The sequence below is a fragment of the Ambystoma mexicanum genome, chromosome 2p (genome assembly GCF_040938575.1).
Source record: "Ambystoma mexicanum isolate Mex_15411 chromosome 2p, UKY_AmexF1_1, whole genome shotgun sequence".
In the NCBI taxonomy this organism is placed as follows: domain Eukaryota; kingdom Metazoa; phylum Chordata; class Amphibia; order Caudata; family Ambystomatidae; genus Ambystoma; species Ambystoma mexicanum.
This window is the reverse complement of record NC_090923.1, coordinates 483497425-483516316: the sequence shown is the minus strand read 5'-3', so window position 1 is coordinate 483516316 and position 18892 is coordinate 483497425. Positions and strand designations below refer to the sequence as shown.

General features: G+C 48.8%; 1 protein-coding gene across 20 annotated transcripts in view; it reads right to left on the bottom strand.

Annotated features, from left to right (window-relative positions):
• The window catches only part of NOL8 (nucleolar protein 8), a 1066580-nt gene that overhangs the window by 856643 nt on the left and 191045 nt on the right, over positions 1 to 18892 (bottom strand). For all 20 annotated transcript variants that reach the window (XM_069643873.1, XM_069643874.1, XM_069643889.1 and 17 more), the window contains one exon: positions 2936 to 3014. In XM_069643873.1, the coding sequence (XP_069499974.1) occupies positions 2936 to 3014 (79 nt within the window). The remainder of the gene's footprint in view (positions 1 to 2935; positions 3015 to 18892) is intronic.

Here is an 18892-nt window from a genome sequence, read left to right as displayed (position 1 = left end):
TACTCTGTACATACTTAATTACTCTAATTCTACTCCCTCCTCCTGATTATATTACTGCTTTGGGAGAGTATCAAAGATAAGGAATACGTGGGAGGACACAATCCATTCGAAAAACAAGTTACTTACCCCTGGTAATGTTCTTTCGACTGGATGTTCCTTCCACGTATTCCTTATGACCCCTCCCATCCTACCCCATAGTAAAACTTGCAGTCTGCGCTTCTTCAAGGGTAGTAACCATCTAACTCAAAAAATTGCTTTGCTTCAAAACGGAAATGAGCAACGGACGCTGCGCGTGCTTCTTACACCCGTCATGTCGTTGATATCAAAACGGAGGCCTCTGAGGGACATCGACTCGACAGGCATTGACGCACAGCGCCCTCTACTGGGGAACATTTAGGCAGAAAGCTGGATATTAGGAAATATCCAAGATAAGGAATACAAGGGAGGAACATTCATTCGAAAGAACGTTACCAGGGGTAAGTAACTTGTTCTTCTCATTCCTTCAAAGGTCTGTACTCTGTACCCCTTAACCCAACCATCTAAGATTTTCAAATATTCACATACCCAGGAAGCCCAGTGGATAGCATCAGTCTTTTTTAGGGTCCTAAACTTCTTAAGGTACTGGGAAGGAGTTTTCCCACATCTGGCTATTAATGACCGCTTTATCTTTCTAATCCTTTCTCTTGATGTTACCCAATTCCATCACAGCATCACAGCCATTCAAGGGGAGCCTAGACATGAACCATGGAATTAAATCATTCCCACTTATTCCTTGAAGACCGTAGGTGTATTCAAACGTACCCAGCCAATCCAACACATCAAGTTTAAGTTTATACATACTCACTGCTTCTTTAGGCAGGCAAGGCCTCATGGGGCTTTGCTCAAGTGTATGACCTTAAGCTTCGCTGGGAAGACCATTTAATACTGACCATTCTGCTGTCTAAGGGCTTTCTTGATGTCCCTAAAGGTCGTGCAAGCAGCTTGTACGGTAGGGATGAAGTCAGGAAAATATTCAAATCTACGCACTCCCATACTTTATTTCTGACAGCCCTCCCACTGCTTTTAAAATCAAATTGCAATCCCTGTAATTAAAAATGCGAGCAATTATCAGCCTTGGAAGCTGCTCTGGCGCCGGTCTGGGGCCCATCGACCTATGGGCTTCCTCAACTTGGTAATTCTGGGAAAATACTGGGTGCTTCAGCACCTCAGGTAAGAATTTCTCCAAGAACGATTCCAAGGGGCAATGAACCCGCCATTTCAGGGAGTCCGACTCTCTGGACGCTGTAATGCTGCAACTCTAATTCGTAATGCTTGGCTCGGATCTCTGCAAACTCTTTAAGGATGTTCGCATTGATTCATGTGCAACCACTTTGGTTCCTGCATCACATCTTCTACATTATGGCTCGTTGACAAGCGTGCATAGCTGTGTTCAATGACCTTGGCCGTGAAGCCAGCGGTGCGGGCTGCACTCCTATAGCCACTAGTAAGTGGAGTCTTTAAACTTCAGGTACGTAATCTTTCAAAAAGACAAACAAAAAGAATCTCTTTTCAAGTGTGGCTGTATTTTATTCCTAACTCTCACGAGATCTTAGGTTTCTTATTCCTGCAGATGCCTATACGGGTGGCCAATGCATTTCGGAATAAATTCCTTCATCAGGGCCTGGTTTCCTAGTGAACTTGTATGCCAGCGTTTGTTTCGCTAGTCGTGTAATCACTCAGCTTAATCTGGTCTGTGAATACGTGGTAGACTCGTGCTCGTCACAAATCCTTAATTGCTAGTTTCTGATACTTCTGTTTTAGTTCTGTCAGGCTGTCTGTAGACTTGGCACCCAACATGCTATACCAGTCCTTTTGTACCAATCTCCCAGTAGCCATCTTCAGACTCGCTTCTCAGGTTCTTTGACACTGGCAAGAGTGTTAATGCACGGCTTGTTAAAATCTGAAGAGCTTCACGGTCAATGGCTCCAATTTTGTCAGAAGCAGCTCATCTTTTCATCATGCCCGTGGTGCAATCCACACTGCTGTGAACTGCTTCTTCCGCCTTTGAGCGTGCATAGCTGTTCCACCCTGTGATGTTACGCATCCATCCCCATTGTTATAGCGTCTATCTTAATGTCCACTGATTTGTTAGCAGATTTCAGCTCATCAGGTGCTCAGTCAAACCGGGTTTTGTTGCTCTAGAGGTCTTTCATCTTGAGGCATAGTCTGGTTAGACAACTCTTTCAGCAGTGTTGATTCTTACCCACAATGGCTTGGTTCAGTACCTTTCGAGCATAGGATTCAAGTTTTGACCGCTTCTTTGCATGATGTGCTTTGGAAACGTCAAATGCAGAGGTTGGCAGTTCTGTTGCTACCTCAGACAGGCAGCCTCTGAACAAGGATACTAAATAGCATTTACAGCTTATTGACAGAGCTCAACGCTCAGGTAGCCCTCTTAGATGTGGCACGCTAGCGCCCCACCCCTTCTCCCCCCCCCCCTCATCTCTTATCTGATTCTGTCTCGATTGCTGGTCTGCTTAGTTTGGACTCCCACTTCTAATCTGGCTCCACTTCCTTCTTTTTTCAACTCTATCTGCCTTTCACCTCTTCTTTTTGCTCTTCCTCCTCGCACCTCTAGAACACCTACACTTCAATAGGGTTCCAGAACCTATATAAAGCTAATAATTTCATACCGCCAGCCTGGCCTTATTTGCAGGCAATTACTGATAAAGACTTTCATGAAAAGGCTTTACCAGCTGCATGCACTGCTAGAGTGGACATTGACACAGCATCCACACCTGGCCTCGTACTTGTGGGGCCGTGTTAGCTTCTAACTTTGCAGCCAGTGATTCCCGTTCCAAGAAACGGAAGGAAAACTGAAGCCCACTGCACAACTCCAATTACAACAACCAATGATCTACCAAGCTAGTTCTCCAAATTCCAGTGTGACCTTTACCTGTGCAGAAAGCTTTCCTTGGCCAATTCAATCTGTAAAGTCCCACCTCGCCATTTCGTCTTATTTAAAAGTGACATGCCTGAAAAACAAAAAAGTGACAATTTCTGAAAAAAAGGATACAGCAAAGACACTGAAACAAAAACAAATAACATTTGTCAAATAGCAGACTAGTTCAGAATAATATTTACATATGTATGTATTGCTTCATGTCAGATAACTCCTACCTCCAAGCTTTGTAAAATTAGGTTTTGTATTTATCCAAATGAAGGTAACGCATTTGATCAACCTCGGAAGGCTGAAGGACTAAGCCCCACCTGAGTTTCAAATTTGTGAACAACAAGTTGGCAATATGTCAGAGGTGAACGCATAACACAGCTATGTTACAGGCATTGAAATAATCACAATATATTTTCTTAACTGTCAGGAAATAAAAAAGAAATCCATTCTGCTTCTATTTTTAAAGCAAGTTCGTAATGACATAGCAAAACATATTTTTAAGCTCTTAATTCCATGAAGTGCAAGTATAAAAGATGGCAAAAACAGTGTGAAGGGATGTTTGTGACCAATGAAAAAAGGATGAGATGGGAGGGGTTAACAAGTCTCTCAATGTACACAATATTTCGTCTAACAGCAGTAAAAAGAAAGGACTATGGAACAGCGCCATAAAACATGGATGCAATGGTTGTTTATATTTTCGGTCTGATGACTAACTACTTCCGTCTTTATCAGAAAGAACAGCTTGATCATATAAGGCATATCCTATAAATGTTACACTAATGGCTACATAAATGTTATACTTACCTTTGGAAATGACTTTCTGATGGATACTGTTTTTCTTAACTTAGACACCTTACATACCAATACAGGGCACTTGACTGGTGCGTAGACACATTTAGGAACACTCAAGATGGGTGCCAGATCCTTCACATAGTTGGAGATTCTACTGGTTGATGGCAGCCACCAATCTATTTAGCAGGTTTGTACTCCAGGTTTAAAAATACATAGAGGTTTCGCTGCCAGGCCCTATTCCTGAAAGCGAACGTGTGTGATGTGGACATTTACGAAAAAAGATTAATTCACATATAGGGTGTTTGCCGAGACAAAACTAGCACAGTTTGAAATATGCAACTTGTATTGATTAGCGAGCTCAGCCCTATGTTAGGGATTTTGGGTTTTCGTCCCCAGCCTAGACAGGCACTCATTAGGCTTTCAATGGCTCACATAGTAGTAGCTGTAATCTACTTTTAAGAGACCAGTTGGGGAAACAACTTAAGATTGCACATTACTTTAAATAATGTGGGGGTGATTGGGGACCATAAAGGACAGGCGACAAAATGGCCATTGTTTAAATCTGCTCTCTGCATTAGTCCAAATACCGTACCAAAAATATCCCGACTGAGGCTTTCCGCACATTGTAACTAGTAACACCGGATCCCAGCTGCTTGAAGGGTCCAGAAAAACCAGAGTCCTGATCTTTGCTAATACTCCTTGGCTACATCCACTGAGCTAGACATGCTATGCTGCCATTTCCTGCTGCCTTGGATGGGTCCTGCTGCTGGAATGCTAGGTCACTGGAGGAGACTGCAGATGTGGCATGCAGACTAGGAACTGCTACTTATCTACTGTGTCCTGCAGATCACTGCTGCCAGCCAAAGAAGAGACCCAGGGGCTGTTGTACCATGCTGCACGGGCACGGTTGATCTGTGCCTTCTGGACTGGATTAGCTGTAATCTTTTGTCCCTGGAGCAACCGGTGGTATGGGGGAAGAAGGTTGCTGGAGTTGGCACTGTGGATGAGAGCCAATGGTATGAATTTCTGTTATGGTACTGTGGCAGTTCGTCTTGCTCCAGAGCAAACATGCTGAAGGTTGGGCTGGGGCGGTGTCCTCCTGCAAACCAGTCTTAGGATGGAGAGCAAGAGCTTTAAGAGGGAATATACTGTGGCACATTGGAGCAATATTCCTACAACGTCCTTGGTGCAAGTTTGTATCCATCTTTGTGTGCAGTTGGTGCTATTTCGCTGAGTTTGCTACTTGCTGGCAGTTGACCCTATGGGAACATTATATCATATCCATGGCCCTTTGGAGTTCTCATATTTTCCAGGACATGAGGCAATGTATTATGTGGGTACCCAATTCTACTCCTTGCGCAGCAGAGCCCTCCACTGCAGGCTGCTTCCTGATACTGCTAATGTGTGTGGGGTCTGCAATGCAATGCAATGGCTTCTAACTTCTCAAATGAACTGGCAAGTTACGGTACTGTCACTCTGTGCCGAATCACAACCTAAAAAGGCTGACTGACCAAGCACAGGCTTTCCTCTGCTTAATGTGACACTCTCTGCAGAAAAATAAGTACACCCAAAGCATGCATAGTGGATCAAACATGCAATCATCCAAAGTTGGATTCCCCAAAAGAGCCTCCACAATCCGGCGGCAACAATGGAGATGGTACCATGGCGTCGAATGAGTCACATGAGACAGGTGAGGGTGGCTATGTTGTGGCAACTACAGAACAGCATGGCCACCATTGATCAAAGGTTAGATTACTTAACAGCTAAAGTGGAATCCTGAAACACCAAGATAGAGAAGAACAAATTACTTACCTCTTGACAATTTTCTTTCTGATGAATGTTCGTTCCACTGATTGCTTGGCTATGATATTCCTTATCCCAGGGCAGCTGTTCTCCAGAAACATTTCTGCCGCCATGGGGCTCAGTGCCACTCTGCGTCGGTTCCGCTCTACGCACCCGGACATGGAGTCAGTATATATAGCAGCGATGTGCCCAGTTACCTCAGTTCGACCCTTTTCCCCTGGCACTCGGAATCTGAGGGACTGTAGAACCAATGGTTTACTAGCTTTCCACCACGAGGGGAAGGTAGAGAGGGCGATGAGGAATCCGTGGGAGGAGCATCCATCAAAACAAACATTACAAAGAGGTATGCAATTTGTTCTTCTAATGGATTATTTCCACCCATGGATTCCTCATCTATGATAGACTACCAAAGCAGAAAGTAAATCTGGAGGAAGGAGTTCAATCTTTGTGTCGAATAATGTTGTGGCATAAGTCGGTACAAAACTCAATCCTTTTTGAAGTGTGTCCTCTTCCATTTTGCTGAGTATTCCATCTGAGATACTGATAACTAGGTTTTCCTTAGCTCTTGAATAGTGAGTAAAATCAAGTCCAAAGAGCATTTGTTTAAGATGGCCTCCCACTTCCGAATAAACTCCTTGCTTTCTTTGCACACGGTTGGCCGTAATTGTATACGGAGTCCTCTAGGGAGTGGTGCCAGCATTGCATTGAAAATAATCCACATTCTTCTCCCTGCACCAGCTGCAGAACTTGTTGCAACGGCAGGAATACAGAGACTTTGTTGCTGGCCTGCTGGCCAATGTTAGTCAGAGTCCTGTGCAGTTCCCTTAGGGAACACTGCAAAAAGATTAAGACTACAGGAGTAAGCAGTAAACCCAATTGGTAGCAGTCTGCACCACCCAGATTTACTTGGTAGCTGTGGCTGAGCAGTCAGACTCTCAAGATGAGTAGGGCAGTATATAAAGCATACACAATAGGGCCAAAAACACAGAGCAAGCAAACACTGACCAGAGCTTTGGTATCAAAAGTATATAATTATTTTTTTAAAACACACTTTAAGAAATACACAAGCACTATATGGCAAAGTAAGTTCAAACACAATCAACACAAGTATACACACCTCCCTTAATAATCATTAGACAAGTCTAGGTCAAAACACCACTGTTGGTCAAGACAGATGTGAGCGCGTAACCTAGATGGCACTCCAATAATTAAAGGGAGAGAAAAAGGCAGGTCATGAAAATAACAGTCCCCAACACTTTTAAAAGACCACAGCAAGTTAGTGAAGGCAGAGTCTACTGTAGAAGAACAAGTTACTTTCTTACCTGGTAACGTTCTTTCGATGGGATGGTCAGACGACGTATTCCATATCTATGACAGGTAATGTCCACAGCTGTGCTGCTTCGGAAAATCTTTGGCGTCTGCGTCCTGCGTCGATGACGTTGATGCGCCGTCCTCGAGGACCTCCTCCGACGGCCGAAGTCACCCGATGTGATGAGTCGGACGCACGACGCCCATAGCCTCAGTTATAGTTTTTTCCCCAGAACGTGTGCTACCAGTTTTCTGCCTGTCAGACACACAAGGCCTTGCGGAACGCAAGCTGCAATCGCAAAAGAAATTCTGCAGCGTGGAAGGCAGGGAGGGAGCGATATGGAATACGTCGTCAGACCATCCCATCGAAAGAACGTTACCAGGTAAGAAAGTAATTTATTCTTCGAGGGGATTGGGTCCTCCGACATATTCCATATCTATGACAGACTCCCAAAGCAGTACCAAGCAAGGAGGTGGGAAAGAATTTAGAATACAAATTTAGCATGCCCAATCAAATTGCGGAATAGAGAACTGCCTTGCCAAAGGCCAGATCTTGCCCTCTGATGGAATCGAGGGAGTAGTGACGTACAAAAGTATGTACTGAAGCCCAGGTGGCTGCATCACAGATGTGACGAACAGGAACTCCCCCTCTGCAGGGCAGTAGACGCAGCCACTCCCCTGGTAGAATGGGCCCGCAAGAGAGCCGGAGGGTCCTTACCCGCCAAGCGGTAACACTCGGAGATAGCTAAAATAATCCAACGAGACAAAGTCTGTTTCGTCACAGCTTGTCCCAAACGCTTTCCAGCGTAACCAATGAAAAGTTGATCGTCCACTCTGACCCGGGACATGCGCGAAATATAAAAGCTCAACGCTCTCTGAGGATCAAGCCTATGGAGCCTCTCCTCTTCCTTACCAGGATGTGGAGGAGGATAGAACACCTGAAGAACAACCTTCTGGCTCAAATGAAATTCCGAAACCACCTTCGGAAGAAAAGAAGGACGAACTCTAAGGACAACCCTGTCCTTATGAAACACAGTGAAGGGTGGCTTAACTGAAAGTGCCTGTAACTCACTCTGCAAGCGGAAGTAACCGCAACCAAAAACAGTTTTCAGAGTTAACAGCCTCAAAGGGCAAGAATGTAAAGGCTCAAACGGAGCACCCATAAGAAACATAAGAACAAGGTTCAAAGCCCAACCTGGCACCAGAAAAGGTGACGGAGGGAACACATTAGTGAGCCCTTTCAAAAACTGCGAAATTAAAGGAATCTTAAAATAGGAACACTCTTCGACGAGCGCTTAAATATGGACAGCCATGGGAATGTCACAATCAAAAGGATCCACATTCTTAACTCTGCACCAGTCGCAGAACTTTCTCCAACGGCAACGGTACAGAGACATTGTTGCCGGCCGCCTGGCCGAGAGCAACACCTCCATCACGTCTTCAGGGAGGTCCCAATCCTTATACCTCAACCTTTCAGAAGCCAAGCGTGAAGGTTGAGGGATCTGACCTCTGGATGAGAACCTGACCGCCCCCTCCCGTGAGAGCAGATCGTCTCGGTAGGGAAGACGACGTGGAGGGCCTGTGTCGCCGGTGCAGACTCGTTCGGCGCCCTCAACGCCTTTCGAGGTGGTGGTGTCGGAGGGGCCCCGCAGCACGGGGTTTTCCCCTAGAAAGGCTCCGGCTAAGGTCAGGCACTGCTTTGGTCCCCAGAGGTCTTCCTATCCCCGCCTGGAGTACATTTCAGAGGGTGATGAAGGCTCTGATGACAGCTTGGTTCCGGTTACGGTTCCAGATGAGCTTATCTCGGGCCATAGCCAGTTTGATGACCTGAGGCAGTCACTGCATGATGCCAGTGGACTGGACACCTCTCCGGAGGTGGAGTTTTGTAGGCCGGAGCCTGGCACTCATGCCGATTCTTCATATCGGCGCCTTATGTCTCGGGTCACTGAGTATTTGGGTTGGTCAGTTCCCCCAGGGGGTTCGTTCAGGAAGATCTCACGGACATCCTTGATCTCGGTCCCCCCACTGACCCGGTTTTGCCGTTTCATATGGGTCTGCAGAGAATGGTGGCGGTGGCTTGGACTGCTCCGGAGAGTCTCCCGGCAGTGGGCAAGTCTGTCGCGAAAATACCGTCCAGCCAGTAGCGACCCCTGCTACTTGTCCAGGCACCCCACTCCGGAGAATGTGGTGGTGCAGGCGGCTACGGCCCTGGCAAAGCAGCCGTCGTATCCTACCATCCCTCCGGATAGGGACGACCAACGTTTTGACGGCTGGGCGAAGAAAGTGTTTTCTTCGGGGGGTATGGCGCTTCAGGCGGCCAACTCCATATGTGCTTTGTCTCGTTTCACACACACTCTGTGGAACTGTGTTGCATTAGCGGCTGAACATATTCCCGAAGGGGACAAACGGGATGGTTTCCTTGCTATGGTTCAGGATGGCAAGGATGTCATGTGTGAGGCCGTTCAGTCGGGTTTGGACTTGGCAGATTGTGTCAGCCGGTCCATGGCGGCAAGCACCGTAATGCGCAGGCTTGCGTGGTTGCGGAAGTCTGGGTTCGCTCCTGATGTGCAGTCCCGGCTCCTCAACATGCCCTTTGACGGTGAACACCTTTTTGGCAGCAAGGCTGGCTAGATCCTTGAGAGGTTGCAGACCTCCAAAGCTGCAGCGAAGTCGTTGGGCACTGCAGTTCGCCATCTCTGCCTTTTCGTCCTAGGGGACAGCAATGGAGGGGAGGTTCCTTTCGCCATTACTCGTCCTTCAGTAGAGCAAGGGGAGCTAGCAGTCAAAAAGGCCATCGTAAGAGTGCCAGAGGTGGAAACAAAGGTACTCAAGGTGCCAAGGCCACTCGGGCAGTTGCCCCTTTGCCATCAGGCAACGCCGCAGCCGCTACCACTCAGTCATGAGGCCAGGTCCCATGGTTCGCCAGTTGGGGGAAGGCTGGCGCAGCATCTTGTAGATTGGCAAGCCATTACTTCGGATGTGTGGGTTCTGGAGATCATAACCCACGGCTACTGTCTTCCTTTTCGGCAGAGGCCTCATGACAATCCACCAGGGAACCTCTCTTTGAAGAGTCCGGATCCGCTCCTTGTGCAGGAAATTCAAGCCCTGCTGAAGAAAGGCGCCATAGAACTGATGCCTGTAGCGGAGAGGAACAAGGGATGGTATTCCCCTTATTTTTTGGTTTCGAAGAAAGACGGGGGGATTGAGACCCATCATGGACTTGCACGGTTTGAACAAACACCTCAGGAAGGACAAGTTCAAGATGGTGACTCTTTCTCAAGTCCTCCAGGCCCTTCAACTTCAGGACTAGTTGGTGTCTCTCGACCTCAAGGATGGTTACTTCCATGTGCCGATCCATCCCAAGCACAAGTACCACCTGAGGTTCGCAGTTGGCGACTCGCACTTTGTTTCGGGTCCTGCCGTTCGGATTGACCTCTTCCCCGAGGGTTTTCACCAAGTTCATGGTGGTGGTGGCAGCGCATCTCAGGAAAGGGGGGATTCACGTCTACCCCTACCTGGACGATTGATCAGGGGGAGCTCTCCCGAGCAAGTCCTCGATCATCTGTCCGTCACCTGCCACTCCCTTCACAGGCTGGGCTTCTCCCTCAATTTAAAGAAGTCCCATTTCACACCAACGCAGCGGCTCCAGTACATCGGAGCAGTGCTCGACACGTCCCTGGGGCAGTGTTTTCCTCCTCAGGTGAGGGCTCTTCACATTCGGCAGATGGTGAACAAGTTTCAATTTGCCCAGGATCTCCCAGCGTCCGGGTTCTTGAGACTGCTCGGCCTCATGGCATCCTGCATTCTTCTGGTGCCAGAGGCTCGTCTGCGAATGAGATCTTTGCAGTGGGCACTCAAGCTCCAGTGGTCTCAGTCCTCTGGCAGGCTGTCGGACTCTGTTCAGGTGCCGCCCTCGGTAGCCCGGGACCTTCTATGGTGGGCCGTCGAGGGCAATCTGATGAAGGGGGCCCCATTTTGGCTGCCCTGGCCGGAGGGGACTATCGTGACTGACGCATCCCTCACGGGATGGGGAGCTCATGCCAACGAGTTGACAGCGGTCGTTGGTCTCCGTCGGAGTCCAGACTCCATATCAATCTGTTGGAGCTGAGGGCCGTCAGGCTAGCCCTGAAGGCTTTTCTGACGACTGTGCGTGGAAAGAGTGTCCTGATTCTAACGAACAACATGGTGGCCATGCACTACCTCAACAAAAAGGGGGGGCAGGGTCACTTCCGCTGTGCAGGGAGGCGATGCAGCTCGAGTTCTGGGCCATCCAGCATGAAGTTTCAATCTCGGCGGTTCATCTGGCTGGAGACGACAACGAGACGGCGGACGCTCTGAGCAGGCAGAGCACGATCTCTCACGAGTGCGAGCTGGCTCAGGAGATTCTCCTGGAGATCTTCGCCCTTTGGGGGACCCCCTCAAGTGGATCTCTTCGCCTCCAGTGTCAACCGGAAGTGCGAAAGTTTTTGCTAGCGGGAATTTCCTCCAAAAGGAGCCTTAGGAGACGCGTTCATGGTGGAGTGGTCATTCCCACTGCTGTACGCGTTTCCTCCAGTCCCAGTCATCCTACAAGTGCTGCGGAGGTTACGGAGGTTCGGTTCTCGGATGATCCTCGTTGCTCCGGCGTGGGCCCGGAGGACGTGGTACCCGGACCTTCTCGACTTGTCCATCTGCCCTCCACGTCGTGTTCCCTACCGAGATGATCTGGTCTCATAGGAGGGGGGGGTCAGGTTCTCCATCCAGAAGTCAGATCCCTAAACCTTCACACTTGGCTTCTGAAAGGTTGAGGTATAAGGATTGGGACCTCCCTGAAGACGTGATGGAGGTGTTGCTCTCGGCCAGGCGCCCAGCAACAAAGTCTCTGTACCGTTGCCGTTGGAGAAAGTTCTGCGACTGGTGCAGAGTTAAGAATGTGGATCCTTTTGATTGTGACATTCCCATGGTTCTGTCTTTTTTGCTTTCTTTGGCCCACAGGGGCTTGCAAGTTGGGACCATTAAAGGTTACCTGGCGGCGCTGTCCATATTTAAGCGCTCGTCTGAAGAGTGTTCCCATTTTAAGATTCCTTTAAGTTCACAGTTTTTGAAAGGGCTCACTAATGTGTTCCCTCCGTCACCTTTTCTGGTGCCAGGTTGGGATTTGAACCTGGTTCTTAAGTTTCTTATGGGTGCTCCGTTTGAGCCTTTACATTCTTGCCCTTTGAGGCTGTCAACTCGGAAAACTGTTTTTGGTTGCGGTTACTTCCGCTCGCAGAGTGAGTGAGTTACAGGCACTTTCAGTTAAGCCACCCTTCACTGTGTTTCATAAGGACAGGGTTGTCCTTAGAGTTCGTCCTTTTCTTCCGAAGGTGGTTTCGGAATTTCATTTGAGCCAGAAGGTTATTCTTCCGGCGTTCTATCCTCCTCCACATCCTGGTAAGGAAGAGGAGAGGCTCCATAGGCTTGATCCTCGGAGAGCTTTGAGCTTTTATATTTCGCGCATGTCCCGGGTCAGAGTGGACGATCAACTTTTCATTGGTTACGCTGGAAAGCGTTTGGGACAAGCTGTGACGAAACAGACTTTGTCTCGTTGGATTATTTTAGCTATCACCGAGTGTTACCGCTTGGCGGGTAAGGACCCTCCGGCTGGCTTGCGGGCCCATTCTACCAGGGGAGTGGCTGCGTCTACTGCCCTGCAGAGGGGAGTTCCTATTCGTCACATCTGTGATGCAGCCACCTGGGCTTCAGTACATACTTTCTTACGTCACTACTCCCTCGATTCCATCAGAGGGCAAGATCTGGCCTTTGGCAAGGCAGTTCTCTATTCAGCAATTTGATTGGGCATGCTAAATTTGTATTCTAAATTCTTTCCCACCTCCTTGCTTGGTACTGCTTTGGGAGTCTGTCATAGATATGGAATACGTCGGAGGACCCAATCCCCTCGAAGAACAAGTTACTTTCTTACCTGGTAACGTTCTTTCAATGGGATGGTCTGACGACGTATTCCATATCGCTCCCTCCCTGCCTTGCACGCTGCAGAATTTCTTTTGCGATTGCAGCTTGCGTTCCGCAAGGCCTTGTGTGTCTGACTGGCAGAAAACTGGTAGCACACGTTCTGGGAAAAAACTATAACTGAGGCTATGGGCGTTGTGCGTCCTACTTATCACATCGGGTGACGTCGGCCATCGGAGGTCGTCCTCTGGGACGGCGCATCGACGCAGGCCATAGACGCCAAAGATTTACCGAAGCAGCACAGCTGTGGACATTACCAGTCATAGATATGGAATAAGTCGGAGGACCCAATCCCCTCGAACCAAAGTTCATAAACCAGGCCCACTGTAAAAGGAGCAAGGCGAAATGTGTCCAAGATCATACAGTTTAAAATGCACTAAAGTCTTTGCGAAATGTTCAAAAAAGAAGGTTGGTTCGAGATGAAAGTTAAAGTTAGAAGGTTTGGGGCCAACCCAGTTGGAAAGCCAAGGATTTAAGGGTCACCTTTAGCAATCCGTTGAAAGGGAGGCCAGGTGGAACACAGTACCTTTAAAGTTGAAAAAGCTCCAGCGGTGGCAGTTGTTCCTGGCAGCGGTGCAAATCGTGGTTTAGATCATGGGAAGAAGAAGATCTCGTCGAGGAAGAAAACTGGAAGTTGTTGCACTGCACAGGGATGAAACCAGCCGCGGAGTTAGTCGGTTAAAAGGTGCATTCCTTTTATTCGCGGTCACAGTGGTGAAGCTTGGCTATCCGGCCGCCGGGGTGCTTGGCACGGGCGATTCAACCAAGAGACGTCCTGGAAGGCGAATGGCGAACTGGTTGGTCCCACCAGCTCAAAGGAAGAAGACTCTTTCCAGCAGAAGATCTTCTCTTGTCGTCGGAAAAGTGGTGAGGTCGTTGCAGCAGGGCTCCACCGGTGGTGTCGTCATTGCAGATGGCTCAGCTTCTCCCCTCTTTGGATTCTTTAGGTCCTGTGGCGACTTCTGAAGTACCAGTCCCAAAAGCCCTGCTTTTATGCAGAAAACCCCCCCTGTCACTCAAACATGCTAAGAGGTGAGCTGGGCAGCTCACCACTGGGCCAATCAGACTAGAGTGTGACTTGAGTTGCTAAGGCAACGCAGTCCAGGGTGCCTATTCCCCCTCCCACACATCCTCTGGACCCCAGACAGAGTGGCACCATTTGGAGGGCTTATGTGGAGAAGCCTGCCAAAAAGTGGAACAAAGGGCTCGACCTTGGTTAGAGTTAGAGACGGACACAAACGCCATTTTAAAACAGAGTTCTGGCGAAAAGACCCAACCGGTGATTTTATATTAAATAAACCGGTGGTATCTTTAACGTTGCACCAAAAAGTGGTGTGTTTAAAATCAATGGGAAAATCCCCTAAGAAAGATTCTGATGGAATATTTTGCGTGGTAACCACTGCCACCAGCCAGAAACTCGACAAGGGGGGACTGCGCAGTGCCCCCTTTGAAACAGACCCAGGGGCAATCTAATTAACCCCTTCCAGTACGTCCGCAATATGATGGTTTGTACGGGTTCTGTTCAAAATTTTAGACTAGTAAAGCCAATGGTGACTTTACATGCCCTGGGGGACAGTAGTCAGTCCCAGGGTATGGAGTCTATGTTTGGGGGTCACTACGACACCCCTGTGTTACTGAACTGAGGGTGCTGTGTAACACATACACAAAAACAGATGATACCCTATGGAGAAAAACCCCATAGCCCATAAGCACACAACAAAGTCAAAGACATACCTCAAATCATGCCTAAGAGTGGGAGAAAAAGAGTCTCACTCTTAGCAGGAGAACAAACAAACCCCAAAAATCCAGCAAAGCTGCTGGTGAACTCACTAGGGTTGGGAAATTAGCCTTAAGAGAATTCTCCCTAACAGCCAAAAGCAAAATCTCCAGCACCTCTTGCGGGAGGTGCCAATCCTTGCATCTCAAATTCTCAGAAAGTATGCGTGAACGTTGAGTGTCTTGACCTCTGGATGGAGAACCCAACCCTCCTCTTGTGAGAGATGTTCCTCTTTGGGGAAGACTAATTGGAGTGCAGATGGAGATTTCCAGAAGGTAACCCGTTCTCCTGGCCCAATCCGGAGCAACTAGGATCATGGATTTCCCGAACATTCTCATCCTCCTGATGACGAAGAATGACAGGGCCTGGAGGAAACACATACAGGAGTAGAAAATCCAGTCCACTACAAACACCCTAGAGCTCGTCTCTGGGGTAATTCCCTGGAGTAGAACAGCTTGCACTTCCGTTTGACACTGGGCGCGAACAGATCTACCTGAGAGGTTCCCCAAAGGGCAAAGATCGCTTCAAGGACTTCCTGAGCAAGTTCCCACTAGTTCCCAGTCGTGGCAGACTGTGCTCTGCCTGCTCAGAGCGTCCGCCACAGTGTTCTCCTCTCCAACTAGGTGAACTGCTGATAAGGAGATTCCTTCTTGAATTGCCCAGAACCAGAGTTGCATTGCCTCTCTGTACAAAGGTAGTGACCCTACACCTCCTCTCTTGTTGGGGTAGCACGTGGCCACGGTGTTGCGCGTCATTATCAGAACATTCTTTCCCCGTACAGAGGGCAGAAAAACCTTCAGCTCTAGTCTGACCGCCATCAGCTCCAAAAGATTGATGTGTAGTTTGGACTCCGATCGAGACCAACGACCACTGACAGTCCGATCGTTGGCGTGGGCTCCCCACCCCGTGAGACATCCACAACTACTGTTATCTCAGGCCATGGCTGCCAAAAAAGTTCCCCTTCAGAATGTTGCCCTCACAGGCCCACCACAGGAGATCCTGAGCGACCCTGCTCAGAACCTCAGGCAGATCTGACATCTTGCCCAAGAACCGAGACCACTGGGACCTGAGGGCCCAATGGAGGCATCTCATTCTCAGGTGAGCCTCTGGCACCAGGAAAATGCAGGATGCCATGAAGCTGAGCAACCTCAAAAAGTCGAAGGCCGGAAGACGGTGGGCAATCTGGAATTTGGTGACCATCTGCAGAATATGTTGAGCCCTCACCTCGGGTGGCGAGGCTTTCCCTGAGGACGCATCCAGGAACGTTCAGATGAACTGGTGCTTGAGACAGTGTCAAGTGAGACTTCTTGAAATTGAGGGAGAAGCCCAGTCTGTGGAGAGAGTGGCAGGTTATGCCGAGATGTTCATGGGCCTGTTCAGGAGAGCAGGCCCTGATCAGCCAATTGTCCAGGTAGGGGTTGACTTAAATCCCCACATTGCGTCTTTCCCATCTTTCACAATGTTAAGAAAGCCTTCTCTCTCCTCTCCTTCAGAATATATTCAGCCACCATAGAGATACAATCCCACAAGGTGTAGGAATGTTTAGCAAGGGTACAAGTGGCGTTGCTGACTTCAAGGCCATACTCCCGGCTGACATTACTTTCTTTGCCATAGCATTGATTTGATATGATATGGCATTTATAAACGCACCTATACACAAGTGTTTTAAGGCGCAACGAGGCAAGGGAGGGGGAACAAGGGAAGACCGACAACGATCCTACTAGGCCAGGTGTCATGCAGATCGCGCCAGTGCATGGGAAGTGAGAGGCGAAAGTGCAGTACATGGGATAGTAGAATAAATAAGATAATAAAAACGGCCAGCTGGTGGCAAGTGCAAGGTAAGTGCAGACATAAGTGCTGGTAGGGGGACTGTAGGGATACAGAAAACAGGTGCAGGGGGTTGCCAGGGAGGCAGTGCAGGTGGGCAACTGGCAGGGCCAGGGCTCGAGATCAGAAAGGGTGGCCAGGTAACCAGTGAAGTTTCTGTCAGGAATTCAGCAGAGGAGCGGGGGAGAGAAAGCAGAAGCAAAGAGGAAGGTTTTGAGGTGCTTCCGGAACCGGAGATGGTTCTCCTCAAGTTTCAGGGAGGCAGGAAGGCTGTTCCAGAGGGAGGCCCCTGCCGAAGAGAGATCTACCACCAACTCGTTGCTTGGAGAAGCGACTGACCCTGAGGGAGTTGGAGGCGGATGAGCAAAGAGCTTGAGAAGAACAAGTTACTTCTTACCTTGTAACGTTCTTTCGACGGGATGTTCCTCCGACGTATTCCTCATCTTAGATATCTCCTTCCAGCTCTGCTGGCCTCTGAAAATTTTTTCTCTAGAGGGCGCTGCGCGTCGACGTCTTCCGAGTCGATGTCCCTCGACAGCCGTCGTATCGACGTCGTCATCCTGCCTATAAAGGCCGCGCGCAGCGTCCGTTGCTCAGTTCCGTTTTGTAGCCCACAGTATTACTGTCTGGACTAGACTAATCACCCTGAAGGAGCGTAAGCTGCAACAACAAGGGAAGTAGAACTGCGGGGATGGATGGGAGGGTCGATGAGGAATACGTCGGAGGAACATCCCGTCGAAAGAACGTTACAAGGTAAGAAGTAACTTGTTCTTCAAAGGGATTGTGTCCTCCGACGTATTCCTCATCTTAGATAGGCTCCCATAGCAGTATTCTATATTCGGAGGAGGGACTGACTTCACGCTGTCTTCTATTTATTTTTAAATGTTTTTATTGGCATTTGTAAATGTACATACATAAGTAAATAATATCCGTAAGTCAACTTCTCTGGGTCATATCGTCAGATGCATATGCTGTGTGCCAATTAGTCTTATGAAAATGCAGTAACAAATAAACAAACCGAACAAAACAACAACGTTGACTGTCCCACCGTGTGTTAAGGCCTTGTATTCCTCATTTCTAGGTTAGGGGCATGGGTCTGGAGCCAGTTCTCTGTATTTGTCCATTCAGGGCGGGGGCAAAGATGGGTAGTTAGGTTTGATGGGCCATTCTTTGCTGGCTGTTGTCTTCTGGGGTTCGGGGGGGACAGGCTCAGGGAGGTTTGTAAGTTGTTGAAAAGATCATGTTTCTGAGGAGGGCCCTCCAAGCCTCTAGCGTGTTGCTCACGTCATCACCTCCCCGTCTGTTCCCCTCCTCCCAGGCTTCGGTCTCAGCCGTGGTCCACCTCTCCATCTCTTTGATCCAAGGCTCATATCTGGGGCCTGCTGGGGATTTCCAGGCCATGGCAATTGTTCTCTTGATTAGGACGCAGGCCATGTCCATAATCTTTGTTAGGTGTTTGATTTTAGGTAGTCTTGGGTAAGTGCCCAGTAGGCATTCCTTGGGTGTCCACTCGTATGTCTCTAGGCCAGCGTTCCTGCAGGTTTGTTCGGCGGCTTGCCATAGTTTGAGATTTGGGGCAGGTCCAGAACATGTGGATCATGTCTGCCGGGACTGAGGAGCACCAGGGACATTTTGGGTCGGCTGTGTTGTTGAACGTGGATATCCTGTGCGGGGTCATATATGTTCTGTAGAGTATGTTCAGTTGGATCAGTCTAAACCTGGCGTTCCTAGATACCTCCTTTGGGTACATCAGGGCTCTTGACCACTCGGTCTCTGTGATTTCAGTTCCCAGGTCTGTCTCCCATTTTTCTTTCAGCTTTGTGCTCTTTGGGTTGGGTCTGTTTATTTGGGTGTATAGCCTGGATGTCGGTCTCCATCCGTCACTGAGTTCGTATATTTCTCTCAGGAGCGGATGTGTCTCTGGTTCTTCGGGCCATTCAGCCCAGTTCTCTTTGGCTGCATGTTTCACTTTTTGGTACCAGAGGAATTGGCCTGGTGGGAGCCCCTCCCTTTCTTGGAGTGAATCAAAGTCCCTGAAAAGTCCCTCGTGGAACATGTCCCCCCATGTGTAAAGGCCATAGCTCTCCCATCTTCTCATCGTTGCTAGGTCACTGGAGGTTTTACAGGTGTCCGCCAGCATGGGAATGTCGGGTGTGTATGAGTGTTGTAGTCCGACTATGGATCTCACCTTGCTCCATACCTGTCTCCCCACCTCCAGTATCATGGGTGGATTGGATGGCCCTGCTCTAGTGTTCCAAATTAGCTCCTTGGGGTGTAGTGGTGAGGAGGATTGGGATATCAGATTTAGCTCTGCTGTGGGTTCATCCGATAGCCATTTTGCTAGGTGTGTCGATTGAGCCGCCAAGAAGTACCTTTGGAAATCAGGGAGTTGGATACCACCTTCGGCATAGGCGAGTGTGAGGACGTTTAGAGTGAGTCTGTGCCTGGCTCGTCCCCAAAGAAAG